At 50.9% G+C, this 17,108-nt stretch overlaps 1 protein-coding gene across 1 annotated transcript in view; it reads left to right on the top strand.

The window, feature by feature from the left end:
• Positions 1–17,108, top strand: part of SLC4A3 (solute carrier family 4 member 3) — a 115,319-nt gene that overhangs the window by 53,241 nt on the left and 44,970 nt on the right. Inside the window, exons 12-16 of the mRNA XM_075001648.1 lie at positions 618–717; positions 4,102–4,286; positions 8,327–8,543; positions 9,120–9,344; positions 9,772–9,920. Of these exons, the coding sequence (XP_074857749.1) occupies positions 618–717; positions 4,102–4,286; positions 8,327–8,543; positions 9,120–9,344; positions 9,772–9,920 (876 nt within the window). The remainder of the gene's footprint in view (positions 1–617; positions 718–4,101; positions 4,287–8,326; positions 8,544–9,119; positions 9,345–9,771; positions 9,921–17,108) is intronic.

Here is a 17,108-nt window from a genome sequence, read left to right on the forward strand (position 1 = left end):
CCAGCGGTTGCAGATAGCCAGCACTCTGAATCCAGGTCACTTATGCAGGTGCCTAAAAATAGATTTAGGAACCTAATCTTAGACTCCAACTTTTGATAAAACAAGGTCTTATTGTATGTTGTGGAAGCAGTGTGCCTGGCCGTGTCGAGACCATTCCCCTAGACAATGCAGGGCCGCTACTCCCACCTGAGGGCTGGCTGGCTGCCGCATCACCTTCAAGTCAGCCTGCCTCCCTGTCCCCTGGTGGCGCTAATGATGAGCCAGAGGCTGGGAGGGTGCCGAAGAGGAGCCGGCTGAAGATGAGGGTGGAGGAGTGGAACTGGTGCAGGGAAAGCCAGGAGCCAGCTCCTCCTTGGGACTGGGAGCCAATAGGCCAAGATGGCAAGCGAGGAAGTCACTGAACTGTAGCATTTTAGATCTTGAAGGGGTGGAGGTGGACGTCATAATACAAGGGCTGGCTGGAGGGGGGGGAGGAGTCAGGCCCAACAATGCAGGGAGCTGGGTGGGACGGGGAGGAGTCGGGCCCCATAGTGCAGAGAGCGCTGGGTGGGGCAGGGAGAGGAGTTGGCCCAGGAGTCCAGTCCTCATCTGTGCTCGTTTCTTTCTGATGGGGATAGAAAAGTCTGCATCTCCACAATTCCGAGGCGCACCGTGGCAAGTCTGTGAAGCTGCTGGAGAAGATTCCTGATGATGCTGAGGCGTCTGTGGTCCTCGTGGGTAAGAGGTGTCAGTCAGAAACCTGCCGGGTAGGCCCAGTTCAGAGCCCTGGCCGGGCCCTGCCAAGCACATGTGCTCAGCTGCCAGGGTTATTCAGATGCCAATCCAGACTTTCGGTAGACAGTCCACTTCCCAAGTTCTGAAAACCTCCCTCCATCTGTCCACCTTGCCTCTTCCTGCTGTCATCTTCTGTGGGACCTGGTAGCTTTGGGGGCATCCTTAAGGCCGCCAAAGCTGCTGTGCTATAGTCAGCTTGCCAGGCCATGGCCTGAGGGGGGACAGCTTGTCCCTGGAAGAGCTGCTCCCTGATTCCTAGTGAGGTCTAGGAGGAAGGGCAGTGTTTGGCCTTGCTCATCTCAACTTTCACAAAACATTTCACAACCTTGCCAGGCATTGGATTTGCTTTTGGGTGATGCTGCTGTGTGCTGCATTTTCCAGATTGTTTTGCTCATCTCTGCTTAAAGCCAGTCACTTGAGCCAGTGTCAGAGCCTAGATGAGAGCTGGTAAAGGCCCTGAGCCTCACAAGAGGAATTTGATAGGAACCCTGCAGTGCTGTGTGAGTTCTGGCATGAGGAACCAGTGTAATGACTCTTCCCAGGTACTTGGGATGGCTTGGAAAGGGCCAGGGTGGCCTCTTGCTGTCTGAGTGGACCTCATCAGGGAGACAGCACAAATATGTTCTTCCCTCTGATAAGGAGGCTCTAGAGCAAGCAAGTGGCCAGCCCCCAGCCTAAGCTTTTTTGCAGACCCCTTAATTCAGGAATTTTTATGGGAAAGAAATGGCTCAGGAGGTATCATTGGCAGTGGGTTCAGAGGAAACTGATAGCAGTGGAACTGAACAGGGAGCTGTGGAAAAAGGGATGAGCAGAGAATGGACACAGAAAAGAGAACACAAAATGATTTAGATTAATCAAGACTAGAAGAGACTGTGAGGAAGTACAAGGAATCAAAAAGTAACCTGTAGCTAATGGGAACAAAGGGAAAGTGTGTGCCAAGCAATGTCGATTAGGAGTTATGAAGTGAAGAATGTTGATTCACCTGTTCTTAAAGGGTATCAAGGAATGAAGGAAATCTTAGCAATGGTATAGGTTGTTTTGACAGGAGCAGTATCTTAGCAGCCAGCTGAACAAATGGTCTGTAGTCTGTACTCCTGGCCCTCATATGTACCACACACAATTTTTGTACCTTTTTAACTTACCAGTTTGATACTGATGTAGTTAAAGTGGTACAGTGCTTTGTGTGGAGGCAAACCATTGTAAAGGCCCATTGGTGGCTATTAACCAGATAATCTGGAATGCAGCCTCATTTTCTGGGCGTCCCTGACAGTCCTGGGATAGATGGACCTTTGGTCTGACCCAGCATTGCCGTTCTTACATCTTTGTGCTGGTCAGCTTCTTGCTGTGAATGTAGAGACTGTAAGTACAAAACACCACTCTACAAGTTTGTCTGTGTCCACACTAAAGATCATGCTGATTGAGCTATTTTGGTAAAGAATCACATCACTAACCAAACAGTGAAACAGCTACAAAAGCTTTGTGTGAATGCCAGGAATACACAGGATGGGTGGTACTCCTCAGCTTTGGAATAAATGGTTTCTAGGTGCACCCCTTTCAGTGGGTCAGACCCCAAAGGGGTCGCACTCTTCTTCCAGGGGAAGCCACGTAGCTTTACTGCCACCTTAGACTGGACCTGTGGGCTATCAGACCCCTGCTCCACCCTGTGAGTGCCAGCCAGCAAGTCCCACTGTGAGGGGCTTGTCCATTCCGCAGTGGGTAAGGCACCTCGCCCAGCATCGGCAGAGGCATTCATACAGCGTGGGCAGAACGGTTGGGTTAGTCGTTAACTGGCATGCGACACTGGAAGGCCTTTGGGTAACATACAGAACTGAAGGCTAAAACATGGTCCATCATGGTTATCTCAGAGCCCAGCCCATCTTTAGTGAGCCCCATGGTTCAAGCTTTGTCCATCCCTCCATCTGACCTCCTTTGACAGGCTCCGTATGAGAGCCCTCAATGCCTTCCGGCTGCCATAGGCACAGAGAAGTGAGGAAATCTGTGTTCCTCTGGAGCCTTGGCTGCTTGGTGACTGGATTTGCAATGGTCTTCTCCTGTGCACTGTCACAATGGGGACAAGCCCCAGACAACTCAGTGACACCTACACCTCCCTTTTTTGGCTTGCTCTCAGAGGCCTTTTCCACCCAATGGGTGAATTGGTGCAGATGGGATACAGAGACACATGCTGGACTCATGATAATATGCTCAGTTCATCACAGCAGATTAGTGCCATATTTCAAGCCTGTTTGAACATGCCTGTTACAGCACTTCGAAAACGTGTTGCTTGGTTGCTGGTTCCTGGTAGGTTTCATTAGCTGAGATAAGCTCATGTCAGTTCCTTGCTGCTCTGGCTTTTATTTTTCCCTAGCTGCAGGGCAAAATGCACCAAGATCCAGCTAATTTTAAATGAGTAAACTTTGCTGGAGGTTGCATCATAGGAACTCCTTGACCAATTGACCCCAGCCTGGCGTCACTCCGTGGAACCTCAACTGGCACAGGAATGTTCAGAACAGTCTTGGTATGCATGTGGAGATTATATAGCATTTTGAAAAATAGTCTGTAAAAAGAAATCTCTGCTCAACCTTAACTATGGCACCGCAAGGACCACCTTGTATTGTGGGAGCATTGTTGTCAAAGCTGAAAAAAGAGACTATTTGTATTGTCAGGGACAGCTGGGTGTCAGGTTTATGTTTCCAGTTCCGTTAAGCTGTGGGGTGTGAGGTGTGCCACTTTCAACATGTTACCCAGGCATGTCCTGGCAGATGGTTCAGGAAGAGCATGAGATATACTGGGGGCATGTGCCCAGGGAGTCCCTTCTGCATGCTGGTACTGTCTCTAGGATCAGAGAGGAGCCATGTGAGTCTGTATCCTCAAGAACAACAACAAGTCCTGTGGCAACTTACAGACTAACAGATATTTTGGAGCTTAAGTTTTCGTGGACAAAGACCTGCTTCATCAGATGCATGAGTGAGGGGGTGGGGATTTCCAGCAGGGTATTTAAAGAGGCGGGTCCCAGTAAGAGGAAGGACCAGAGCTGGCAAGGTCTATTCAGCAAGGTGGAAATGGCCCATTATCAGTAGTATGTATCAAAAGAGTTAAAAACAAGTCAGATCAGATGTGGGGGTATGACCCATTGTCAGAGTCTAATGGGGAGATATTAACGCCCAGAGCAGAGAAGCAGATCTTTGCCCATGAAAGCTTATGCTCCAAAATAACTGCCAGTCTATAAGGTGCCACAGAACTTCTTGTTGTTGTCAAGTACTGTCTCTGTCACTTGAGATTCCTGACTTCTGCCATGACCTTGTGGTTTTGTTCTTTGCTTCCTGGTAGGTTGTGTGCAGTTCCTTGAGCAGCCCACTATGGCTTTTGTCCGTCTGAATGAGGCTGTCTTCCTGGAATCTGTCTTGGAGGTCCCAATTCCAGTCAGGTTCATCTTTGTCCTACTGGGACCCAGTCAGTCCAATGTGGATTACCATGAAATTGGACGGTCTATTTCTACCCTCATGTCTGACAAGGTGAGGCATTGACTGTGCATTACTGCTAGGTCATGGGGACTGGCAGTATGGTGGGACAGATGTTAGACACAGGACAGGAAGGGAGCAGAGATGCGCTACCAAGACTCCACTGAATAGGAGCTAGGAACAGAGAGTGCTATGGGGGACAGGCCTTACTAGGCAAGCCATGCCTGGGACAGGAGAGATCAGCCAGTACAAAGAGAGAGACCAGGAGAGATGTGAGTTTGGTGCAGGAAGTGCTGAACTGGGAGGCAAACACAAAAAGCAAGAGCCCAGAAACGGCATTCCAAGGGCAGCAGTGAAGGAGCCCTCAAAGTCTGGCAAAGGCGAAGAGGCCATTGTGTTTTGTTCAAAGGACTTGGTGTATTTCCAACACCTCCTGTAGGCAGGAGGGAGTGTCTGCTCTGAAATAGCAAGGGAAGAATGAGGGGAAGGATGGTGCCTGGCACAGGGAACAGGCACCAATAGCTAGAAGCGATAGCGGCTGATGCAGATTGTTGTCTGATCCTAGCTTCCAAGTAGTGACTAGCTTGGCAGTGAAATTCAACCTCTGACAATTAATGGCCAAACAGAGAGAATTACAGGCAGCTGCTACTGATATCTGTGGTTGGAGAAGAGTGAGAATGAAACGTTTCTGGACTAGCCCCCAGGAGACTGTACGTAGGACACTTTATGTCCTCAGCTGTTTGCTGGGTAACAGACAGACAGAGCCTGACTCATGTCAGCACCAAGACCCCTAGGCTGCTGTACAGAGCACAGTTTTGTGGCTCAGAAGACGACCCATCCAAAGAAGCCTGGGGGAATCTGGGGGCTCTTGCCCAAGAGGGGCTGACTGGGAATGTGAGAATATCAGGGAAATGAGTGACTGGAGGAGAGCCCTGGACTCAGCACTAGAATGCTCATGTGGAGTAGGGGGTTCCTGGGTGTCTGAGGGCCCTCGGCTGGAAGACAGCCCAGAGCAAGGTGCATGGGACTCAGCCAAGACTGGCATGGTGGGCTGGGAACCAGGAGCTGTTCTCATTTAACTATGGCTTTGCACTCACTTTGTGGGTGGTCCTGGCCAGCGCAGTTCCTTCTTCCACTTATCTGTCAGTGAACTGGGACAAATGGTAGTGACCTAGCCCAGGGTGTGATGGTTAACTAGCTAGTGCTGGTGTTTTGGCCATACCAAGTGCTGGGCATCAGAAGGGTGAAGGGCCAAGTTAGCTTTGCCAGGATTTGAAACTGAAGCTTCATGGAGTCTGTATGTGCAGAGAGTACAACAGACGCTGTCCCCTTTACAACTTTTGGCAGGATTCCCCATCCCTTGCACTGCAGACATGCTGAAAGCAGTGCAGTACCTCAGCCATTTCACAGTCCTCACTGAGCTCCTTCTCTTGTTAAAGGGCCTGCTTTCTTCCTGCCACTGCTGTCCTCCCGGCTTCCTCTAAGCCTCTCGTCTTCCATCAGCCCTCCTGGCAGCAGTCACTTAGGCCCCTGAAAGTTGGGTGGACATCACTACAGCTTGCAGAGGCTCACGTCCCTGAGCTCTGTAGCCAGAGATGAAAGGAATGTGGTGCACCTAGGTGGGCTGCTCCGGTGAGAGCTGGCTGGGTTGCTGCAGCACAGGAGGAGACAGGGCACACTCGTAGCCAGGTTCCCAGGGCTCTCCTGCAGGCTAGAGCGCTAAGCAGCAGGGAGGTGAAAGGGGCTGGCTGGGGGTGCCTGCCAGACCACCAGTCTGGGACTGTCCCAGCCCTGAGCCCCCTGCCCTGGCACCATTTAGGGAGGGCAGAGGGGGCTAAAGCTCCCCCCGCCCCACACGATTCCTATTCCTTGTTGTTGCCCTTCCGTTGCTCTGAGGAAGAATCCCTGCATTCCTCTCCTTCCTAGCCGGTGCAGGCAGGGAGCAGAGTAGTGAGTGACCCACACTATTTGCTGCTCGTGTTCCTTTCACTCCTTGACAGAGATGGAAGGGGGAGAGCGAGCAACAAGCAGCGTTGGTAGGAATGGGGAGGGAGCCGCAGCCCCCCGTCCTCCCTAAAGGGCATCCTTGCCCTCCAGCACTCTCTCCCCAACCTGAGACAGCTGCCCTGATTCCTGTACCTCTCCTCACACTCTCAACCGGACTCCTGCCACACCCCCAACCACCAGCCCTGAGTTCCTCCTCACATCCCCAACCTTGACTTTTGCCCACACACACACCCCAACCCTCTGCCCGGATCCTCCCCTACCCCCAGTGGTCAGGGGAAATACAACGGTACCTGTAAGTAGTTTAGGTCATTTTCGCCCATGGCTGTAACTATGGCAGCCTAACCCTGGTTTAAATGTGGCTAGGTGCATGGAGAAGTGTTCTGTCAATCAAGCCACTGCTGCTCAGGCAGGATGTATTTACACCACAGTGTGACGGTGGAACAGCTACAGCACCACTGTAGAGCCATAGTGTAGGCATGGCTGTACTCTCCATTTTTTCTTACCAGACCCCCTGTGACAGATCCTCTTTGGCTGCCCCTTCCCAGGCTCTATGTCCTTACGCATAAGTCACTGAGAAGCCCCAGCACTAAGTGCCCCTTGGCCTGGCATTCCAACTTCTTTCATGGTTTCATAGAGTTTGAGCCAGAAGGAACCATGAGCTCATATGTTGTCACTGCTTGTATGCCACAGGCAGCTAAACTTCACCCAGATACCCTGGCTAAGCCCCAGACATTTCAGTTCTCGGGAGATGGCATTGCACGTGCCACAGGGAGAGAACAGGGGAGACCAAGGTGTTGCCAGTGCCTGAGGTTCTGCAGTGGCAGGGAATCTATTAGTGAGATAAGCCCAGGATCTTCACAGCATGCTAAGGAGGGAGATGAATGCCCCTCCCAAGGTTCCTGCCAGTCTCATCCAAGGAAAGGGGTGGGGATCAGAATGACCCAAACAGGAATTTAGAAAGTGCTCTCCGTACTGCACCAGAACACTGCCCACCCCACCAGGATGCCATCTCTAGCTGTGGCCAATCTCTGAGGTCACAGAGGACGGTGAATATACCAATCAGAATACATCTGTCCAGTCGTGCATTGCAGTAAGGATCCTTCCTGAATCCATCAGGCAGGTGGATTGAGCCTTGAAGCACAACATCTGAATATAGCAGGAATGGGCAATAAGCCAGCCACAGCTCCCTAGGGTTAGCCCCGGCAGGCTGCTGGTGCTATATGTACCTGCACGTTCACAGGAAGCAGCATGGACCAGGACACCACTTCCCGCAGCTCCCATTCGTCGGGAATGCAGTCTGAGGCCAACAAAATTTGCAAGCAGCTGTACCTGTGGATGTGCAGGTAAATATAGTGCTAGAAAACCACTGGGGCTAACCCTGGCAAGCCACATCTCACCTGCAGAACACTTACTGCTCATCCCTGGAGTACAGTCATTTTCTTACAGCAGAACTGCAGCTATTCTGAGCGCTGCGAGTAATGTAAGCAGTGCTGTTCTCTTGGGCCTTAGTTACGAGGCTTTCAAATTCTCAGCCTTCTCCTCCAGTCCTGGAGTCATCCCAGTTAGTCTGTAGTGCGGCAGAGTGCACAAGATGAGGCTGGATGGAACAGTGCTCTTTTGTGTCATGTCAGGAATCTGGATTCTGGTCCAAAGGAACCAGTGTTCTAATCTGTTTGTGCCCCATTTATCCAGTTTTTATTCTCCCTCCATCTCTGTGGTCCCCAAGAGCTTGACTCACCAGTCAACTGGGTGCTGAACCAGGAAGAGCATCTCATTGACTCATGTCATGAGAGACTATGGGGGAAAATCCCTTGGAAAAGCCTAACATGGCTATGTAGCCCTGGCGAGAGAGGAGCTGTGATACTGGTTAGATGAGCACATTGCCATGATAGAGCACAGCTGGGATACCAAACTAGCGGCCCTCCTGGTGCGGTCCAGTACAGGAAGACAAGATGCCGTGAGAGGCAGGTAGGGATGCTGGAGTGTGGGTCTGTTGGGCTGTGGCCGTAGAGCAGGGGCTATGCTGCAGCTGCAGTAGTAGTCTGGTGGTGTCTTTGGGTTGGCTGAGCCACCTGTCTGTGTCTCAGCTTTTCCACGAGGCCGCGTACATGGCTGACGACCGTCAGGACCTTCTCAACGCCATCAATGAATTCCTGGACTGCAGCATTGTCATCCCCCCGTCGGAAGTGGAGGGGAAAGACTTGCTCAGGTCTATCGCTACCTTCCAGAAGGAGCTGCTGAGGAAGAGGAAGGAGAGGGAGCAGAAGAAGTCCATGAAGGAAGGAGTTGTCCTGGAAGCTAAAGGTCTCTGCACTCTGCTTTTCGTAGATAATAAGGTGGCACCCACTGTCTCCATCTGTCCTGGGTGGGTGCAGTGGGGCTGTGCCATTACCACTGGTGAGGGGCCCTGTGTGCCTCCCCTTTGCACACGATGAAGTCAGGACAGCCAGTGGGGTGCACTGGGGCTGACTCCTGCAACAGAGATGGGCGTGTGGAAGGTCCAGGGAGTGGAACCTGGCCATGGGGGGGTGTGAGGTCTGGGGGGGGTGGAGCCTGGCTGTGGGGGTTGGGAGGCTCAGGGGGCAGAGCGCAGCCATCGGGGTGGAAGGCCCAGGGGAGGTGGAGCAGGAGCACAACTGCAGAGTTGGGTTGGAGCATGGCCATGGGGGACGCACAGCACAGCTGTGGGGTGGTGAGCCGGGCACAGAGCGTGGCAGTGGAGGTTTGCCTGGGGAAGCCAAGGTTCACGTTGGCTGTGTAGGGAGCCTGTCAAGCTCTTGTCTGGCCCGCTTGCTCTGTGGGAGACAGGTGTGTCCTGGGGTGGGGGCAGTTCTCGTTCCCTTTTTCCTATTTTAACTACCATGCACTGTGTCTCCCCAGAGCTGTGTGAAGTGAAGGTTGACGAGGAGGAGGAAGGGGATGCCGAGGATGACCCTTTGAGGCGGACTGGGATTTGTTTTGGAGGTCTGGTTCGGGACATTAAGCGCAGGTACCCCAAATATCTCAGTGACCTCAGAGACGCCTTGCACAGCCAGTGCCTTGCAGCTGTTCTCTTCATCTACTTTGCTGCTCTCTCTCCTGCCATCACCTTCGGGGGACTCCTAGGTAATGGGCCTGCTTTCTGTCTGCTCTTTGCACAAACTAGGCCAGGCTGGACTGGGGTTGCTGTCTCTGCCTAGCTCAGATTCTGTGCCTGCGCTGCCCAGAGGGCTTTCTTACTGCTAGCGTGGGGGTGCAGCTGTGCTAGACGGGGGACTTTTCCTCTCTCCCTGTAACTTGACCTCTTCCGCTCCAGGTTGGTTTTGGGCTCTTTTCCAAGCAACCTGCAGAAGGTTTGAATGCAGATTCCAAGGGTGGTCAGAGAAGAGCTAGAGAATTCTCCCTTCAAATGCAAGGCCTCATACGCAGGGCCACGGGTTGTGTCTGCAGCGGGGACTCCCTGCATGCTCAGAATATCCCAGCCAGGATAATGCTATGGCCAGGCTGCTCTCTGCAGGGCTGCTTGTCACACACACATTGTTCTGTCTCTTAGGAGAGAAGACAGAGGGTCTCATGGGGGTCTCGGAGCTGATCATCTCCACTTCAGTTCTGGGGATCCTGTTCTCCCTGCTTGGAGCTCAGCCACTCCTTGTCATTGGTTTCTCGGGGCCCCTTTTGGTGTTTGAAGAAGCTTTTTTCAAGGTACCTATACACCATCATGTCACCTGCTGCCCCATTGTGCTGTGTTTGGCTTGCCACAATTTGTCGGATCGGAGGGGCTATCTGCACTCATCTGATGCCAAAAGGGGTGACCTTCAGAGGCTCACTACAGTGCCACCATTGCCCAGGGCACCTGGGCTGTCACTGCCCCTGGTCTGTCCTTTCTGGGTCGCACCCATTAGTTCTACCTCCTCTCACCATAGTCCACTTTCCTGAGTCCCTCTGGACTGTGATTTTATTAGTGCTCTATAGTGCCTCCCTGGCCAGCAGCCCTGATGGAAGCTTCCCCCAAAGCAGGCCCTGGTCTGCATTGCCATGGTGAGTGCCTGTATACACAGACCACACTCCTGTTCTCTGTCTCTTCCGCTTACTGGGGTGAGAATTTTCCAGCATGAGTTCACTGCATCCCAGGCCATCTAGTCTAGCCTCTCCAGAAGAGCTCCCCCAATAGTAACGGCTCACCTAGCATTATTCTTCATTTCTGAGATGTGGGGGCAGGGTGGTTATTTGTGCGGTCTGTTGCTTATCCCAGAGTTATGTTCAGGGAGAGTCTATGCCAGCCAGTTTGGAGAAGTCTCATTCTTGTGCATCTCTGTGTTGTGCACTGTGGAAAGGAAAACATCTTTCAGTGTTCCCTTCTTCTGAGGTATAGGGTTTCTTCTAGTTACTCTTTTCTATATTGCTAGGGAGTCTGTGTCACTTACTTTTCAAGTGCTCTCTCTCATGATCATAGGGGCCTCACCACAGTCTTCCATCTTTGCCAGTCTCCTGCTGCTGTCTTAGCTTCTTTTCACATCAGTTTGGGAGCTTTCCATTCTGCGTCTGTTGTGCTTTTGCATGTTATCCATGTTCTCCTGTGTTACCTTTTTGTCTTGGGGCTCCAGTCCTACACCTGTGTTGTCATGTGATTTGGGTCTTTTCTGCATATGTTTCCTAACCAGCTCAGTTTTTGTTCCATAACTCCTAGTCCTATTGGTTTCTGTTTCATCTTCTTTCAGAGTTCTTCATTTGTGATTTTTTTGACCATCTAGTACTGAGCATTTCTTAAACAGCTATCTTAGATAAAGCTTGGAATTTATATAGAATGGTGTAAAAAAGTCTCCAAGTTTCAACACTATTTAATAAGACCAAGTTTACAATTATACTGTTTGAAGTTTAGTTTGCAGGCAAGATTTCAGTTTTTCCATTTACAAAGCATGTTGGGCTTTTGCTGCTCTGGCTTTAATGTCCTCATCCGTTCCACTTGTTGCATGTATGGTGCTGTGCAGGTAGTTCGTCATGCCTGATGATGACGTCTTGAGCTTGCACAGGCTCATTGGTTGTGGACTCACATGTGGAGTCCAAGCTTTGAACGGCATGGCCATTCACAGTGGGGGCAAGGGAATTGTCCTGGCTCTGTTGGTGCAGCCGCTGCTGTTGCTTTTTTCCTCTCACGAGCAGCAATGAGGCGTACGCGTCGCTGTTCTTCAAAGTTGTCATATGCATGTTGTACAAGAGCACGCCAACCTGTTCCGTCTTTTGCATGCTGCTCTAGCAGATCTGGTTTTAAACCAGCATGAGCAATGTTGGCGTTCACACAGTCTTTATACCTCTTGCGAGGCCTACCTTGATTCCTTTTGCCCTGGGAGAGTTCACCGAAGAGGAGTTGCTTAGGGGTTCTTGACTCCTCTGTTCGTATGGTGTGCCCTGTCCAGCAAAGCTGGGCTTTCAGAATCATGGCTTCGATGCTTGTAGTTCCTGCTCTGTCCAGGACTTCCAAGTTCGTAACACTGTCCTGCCATCGAATGTGCAGTATTGACCTCAGGCTGTGTGTGTCGAAGCACTCCAGCAGTTTTATGTTTTCTATACAAGGTCCAGGTTTCACAGCCATACAGGAGACTGGTCAGGACTACAGCCTTCTACACTTTCAGTTTACTGGACTGTCGGATATTGTGCTGATTCAACACTCGCGCCCTCAGATGTCCTAGTGCCCAGCTGGCCTGGCAGATTCTGGCATTGATTTCTTTGTCAGGGGAGCCATCATTGGCTGTCACACTGCCGAGGTGCTTGAACTCTCCTACTAGTTTTAACTCTGCTTCTTCAATAAAGATTGAAGTGGGGAGAACAGCAGATTCTGGAGCAGGCTGAAACAGTACCTCGGTCTTTCCTAGGCTGATGGTCAAACCAAAGAGGCGAGTGGCATCAGCAAACTTGTTGGCGATGAGCTGGGGATCAGATTCCTTGTGTGCCATAAGTGCACAGTCGTCAAAAAGGGCTTAAAGGATGAGCCTCTCAAGCGTCTTGGTTTTAGCATTCAGAGGACGAAGGTCGAAAAGTGACCCATCAAGTCTGTATTTTATGTAGACTCCATGGTCCAGATCCCTAACTGCGTGGCTGAGGACGCACGTGGAAAAGAGGTTGAATAACACTGGGGCCAGCACGCACCCTTGCTTCCCACCATTAGATATCTCAAAGGGATCTGAGGACTCGCCATTTGAAAGAACAAAGCCAGTCGTGCCATCCTGGAGCAGGCAGATGAGGTTAATGACTCTCCTTGGGCAGCCAAGTTTTGACAGGATAATCCACGGGGCTTCTCTGTTGACGGCATCAAATGCCTTGGTCAGGTCTATAAAGACAGCCTACAGATCCAAGTTCTGCTCTGTGCACTTTTCCTGGACCTGACAAACAGCAAAGTTCATGTCGATGATGCTTCGGCCTGGGCAAAAACCACACCGTGCCTCTGGTAGGTTGTCCTCTGAGATGCTAGTGATCAGATGGTTGAGGATATTTTGAGCCAAGATCTTCCCAGCAGTGCAGAGAAGGGAGATGCCCCGGTAATTTCCACAATTGCTTTGTTGCCCTTGTTCTTGAAGAGTGAGATGATTGTGGCATCCTTAAAGTCGTTGGGCATGTCGTCTTCTTCCCAGATGCTGATAAAGATGTTGTGAAAGGCTTCAAGTGACACTGGTTCTGCCGCTTTGAAAATTTCAGCAGGGATACCGTCCATCCCAGGGGCTTTGCCAGAGCTGGTCTGGCTGATTGCCTTTTTGACCTCATCCATTGTAGGGGGCAGGTCAAGATTGTCTATTGTGGGTTTCTGAGGGATCTGGTCTAGGGCCACAGGGTCAACAATGGAGGGTCTGTTGAGGAGGTTGCTGAAGTGCTTTCTCCACCTATTGTTGATGCTGTTCTTCTTCCTCAGAAGGGTCATGCCATCTGCAGACAGGAGAGGTGTAGTACCTGGCTTTGAAGGTCCACATATAGCTTTGGTAGCACTGAAGAACATCTTGGAGTTCTTGGTGTCAGTGTAGTATTGGACTTCATCAGCTTTACTCTCCCACCACTCTTCTTGCATTTTGTGAAGTGCCATTTGCTCCTGGCTCTGAAGATGTTTGAAACAATCACGTTTGGAGATTGAGGACTGATTGTTTTGCCAATAGCAGAAATGCGTTCTGTTTTTCCTCTAAGATCTTAATGATGGCCTCATCATTTTCATCAAACCAGTCTTGGTGAACTCTCTTTTTCAGTCCTAGTGTTGACTTGGCTGACTCCATTACCAGGGTTTTGAACTGGTCCCACTTTTGTGTTGGGTCTCCGGTCAGAGGTCCATAGGACGTCAGCACTTTGTCAAGACGGGCTGCGAATTTCTCACAATGACCAGCATGTTGCAGCTTCCTGATGTTGAAGGAGGGTCTGACAACCTTAATCTTCTTGTGGTGCAGTGGTGTGATGTGCGGCATAAGGACTGATCTGACAAGTCTATGATCAGTCCAGCACTCAGCTCCCTGCATGGCCCTGGTGATCTTGACATCTCGAATGTCGCGCTTGCGACTGATGACCTAGTTAATCAGGTGCCACTGTTTTGACCTCAGGTGGATCCATGTGTTCTTGTATTTATTGGCTTGCCTGAAGAGAGTGTTGGCAACCGTCAGGTCACTGTCTGCACACTAGCTCAACAGAAGGCAGCCATTGGCATTCATGTTACCAACACCGTGATGCCCCAGCACCCCTTTCCAGGTCCTACAGTCCTTGGCGACACTGGTGTTGAAGTCACCCAACAGGAGAAGATTGTCACTGGGAGAAATTGCTTTCACAAGATGGTCAAGGTCCTCATAGAAACTTTTTTTTGTTTTGTCGCTGCTAGTCAGTGTGGGGACGTAAGCACTGATGACTGTAATGTGGTGAGAGGTGTTGAGGGGTAAGCGGAGGTTGATCAGATGCTCACTGATGCAAGTTGGTAGGTCAGGAGGCTGGTGCAGAAGTGATGTCTTGATGGCAAGTCCCACTCCATGGATTCTGTCTTCATTTTCTGGCCTGCCTTTCCAGAAGAAGGTACAACCTCCTTTTGGTTCGCAGATGGATCCTTCCTCTGCCAGTCTGGTCTCACTCAGGGCAGCTATGTCAATGTTATAATGTGCCAGCTCTCTTGCTATGAGGCCCATTCTTCTCTCAGGCCTCACAGCATTCTCCCTGTCCACGAGGGTGCGAACGTTCTATGCTATAAATACCGTCTTTCTTTTCACTGTTTTTCAACAGCTGTGAGAGTAAAACTGCCAGCTGCGGCATGCTGGCCATTTTAGTTGAGACAAGCAATTTCTGGGACACCTTTTCTAGTCCTCTCCCTCATTTTGAGGGTGAGCAGTGCTGTTCCTAAAAAGGCCTGCTCAGTCGCCTGGGATGCTGCCGAACTCCTCTGTCGTCCCGGGGTCAGAGTTGAGTGACCAAAGTCCACAGGCCGTCTATGTGCAGGTTTGGAGCTACGACTCCCAGTGGTCACCTTCACCTGTCGCTTCGCCCCTCCACCATCGCTGCAGGACTTGAGGTAGACAGAAGTGATGAGAATGTGCAAAGAACCTGTGTGGGAGAATGTTTAAAGTGGGAAAGCCATGGCACAGGGGCAGTTCCACTCTCTCGACCTCAGAAGCCTGGTTCCAGTAGTATGAAAGGTCATCACGACTGGGACTTCCTAGGCTGCAGTGGATGGCCATGTGTCTTTGGTGCCTTGTCATGCCCTTTGCTCTCCACAGAACGTTGCAGAACCACGTTCCTGGTTGTTGGATCTTGCTGTTGATCTCATCCGCCCAGTCCGCTGAGGCTGGCTTTGCATGCTGGGATAGGCAATTCCCTATCTCACCACAGGTTTCATACCTGCTGGCTACCCTCGCCTGGTTTAGCCCACCTGTCAAAACGGTTTATCGGGGTGTGGCCGCTGCATGCTACAGCTTCTTGGAGCCACAGGTGAGAACTGGGTGCCAGGTGGGGACCAAAGGTGCATGAAGTACCCTGAAGAGACGCAACAAGTCCCCACACCACAGGTGCTACCCCTCCGTAGACACCCCATATACCCCATGGTGCTATAAGGATATGTGAAACATCACAACTCCTTTGTGAGTCCCAGAAAGCCGTGAAAATGTCTCATTGTGTTGACTCTTCTGGCTTTTGTTTTTGTTGTGTTGATCTTCAACCCTACCAACTGCACATAGGACTGGAAATCATGTGTTTTGGCTTGCATGTCTCTAAGAGCATCGAATAGCAATATGTCGTCATCTGCAAAGTCAAGGTCCTCTCCCCATGTATGCCCATTGATTATTCTGTGGTGTTTCTGTTTGCTGAATCTAGAACCTGTAAGACGACTGTGGGTGCCCTAAGATATCTTTGTCAGTGTGATGGGGTTCGGGGTCCCCAAGCTCTGCACCCTGACCGCAGGCAGGAGTGACTCTCCCTCGGCAGGAGACCAGTGGGTTTATTAGCCGACAGGGCACAGCATTGTACAGAGGAGTCAGTGCAGCTGGCAGAGACAGCCAGTTCAATCCACGCTGGGGAGATGAGGTCCCAAGGGACCCCCAGAGCTGGGGCCTTGCCCCCTCCTTTGTCTCTCTCTCTCTCTCCCAGCCCAGACTCTGCTTCCAACTCCCAGTTCCAATTCAAACCCCTCAGGCTCCACCTCCCCCTTTGTCTGCAGCCCAGAGGGGTCACCTGGTTGCCAGGTGACCCTCAGCAGGAGCCCCGCACCCCCTGTGAGACACATACATATACACACACATGTATATGGGCTTGTTTAGTTTGGAAAAGAGAAGATTGAGGGGATACATGATAGCGGTTTTCAGGTGTCTAAAAGGGAGTCATAAAGAGGAAGGAGAAAACTTGTTCTCCTTGGCTTCTGAGTATAGAACAAGAGGCAACGGGCTTGAACTGCAGCAGGGGAGGTTTGGGTTGGACATTGGGAAGAAGTTCGTGGCTGTCAGGGCAGTCAAACAGTGGAGTGGGTTGCCAAGGGAGGTTGTGGAATCTCCATCGCTGGAGATGGTCAAGAACAGGTTAGATAGATGTCTATCAGGGATGGTTTAGATAGTACTTGGTCTTGCCATTGGGGCAGGGGGCTGGACTCGATGGCCTCTCAAGGTCCCTTCCAGTCCTATGACTTGATATGTCATATTTTCATGAAAAATCTGAATGAAAATTTCTGTAGATTGTCCACTAGCATATGGCAGGGTATAGCTCAGTGGTTGGAGGATTGACCTTGTAAACCCAGGGTTGTGAGCTCAATCCTTGAGGAGGCCATTGAGGGGTCTGGGGCAAATAGATTTAAAAAAAAATCTGTCAGGGAGGGTTCTTGATCCTGCTGAGAGGGCAGGGGGTTGGAGACAATGGCCTCTCAAGGTCCCTTCCAGCTCTATGAGATGTGCATATCTCCAAGTTTCAGTGTAGCAACGTCCACAAAACTGTTCTGTCCACAGTACCCAGAGCTTTTTGAAATCTGTACACTGCATATAAAATGTTGACTGACATTTGATCATCAGTTGTGTGATAATCTGCAATGTTCATTGTAATCACTAGTTTGTGGTTGTGGATCCTGTAAGGGGTCAAGGCTCCTTGGAGTTCTTTGTGCTGCTTTCTAAGGAGGAGAAGTGATCTCTAGCATTCAAGCATCTGTGGTTTGTTCCTCCCAGGTGTAGAGTTCTCTGTGCTCGAGCAGGGATGTGACCGTGGTTTCTGGCCTCAATAGCTGTGTATGTGCAGGAGTGGAGCACAGAAGAAGAAGAATCATAGAAGAAGAGTAGGACTGGAAGGGACCTTGAGAGGCCATCGAGTCCAGCCCCCTGCCCTCATGGCAGGACCAAGCACTTTCTAGACCATCCCTGAAAGCCATCTATCTAACCTCTTCTTAAATATCTCCAGTGATGGAGATTC

This window comes from Carettochelys insculpta, chromosome 8 (genome assembly GCF_033958435.1).
Source record: "Carettochelys insculpta isolate YL-2023 chromosome 8, ASM3395843v1, whole genome shotgun sequence".
In the NCBI taxonomy this organism is placed as follows: domain Eukaryota; kingdom Metazoa; phylum Chordata; order Testudines; family Carettochelyidae; genus Carettochelys; species Carettochelys insculpta.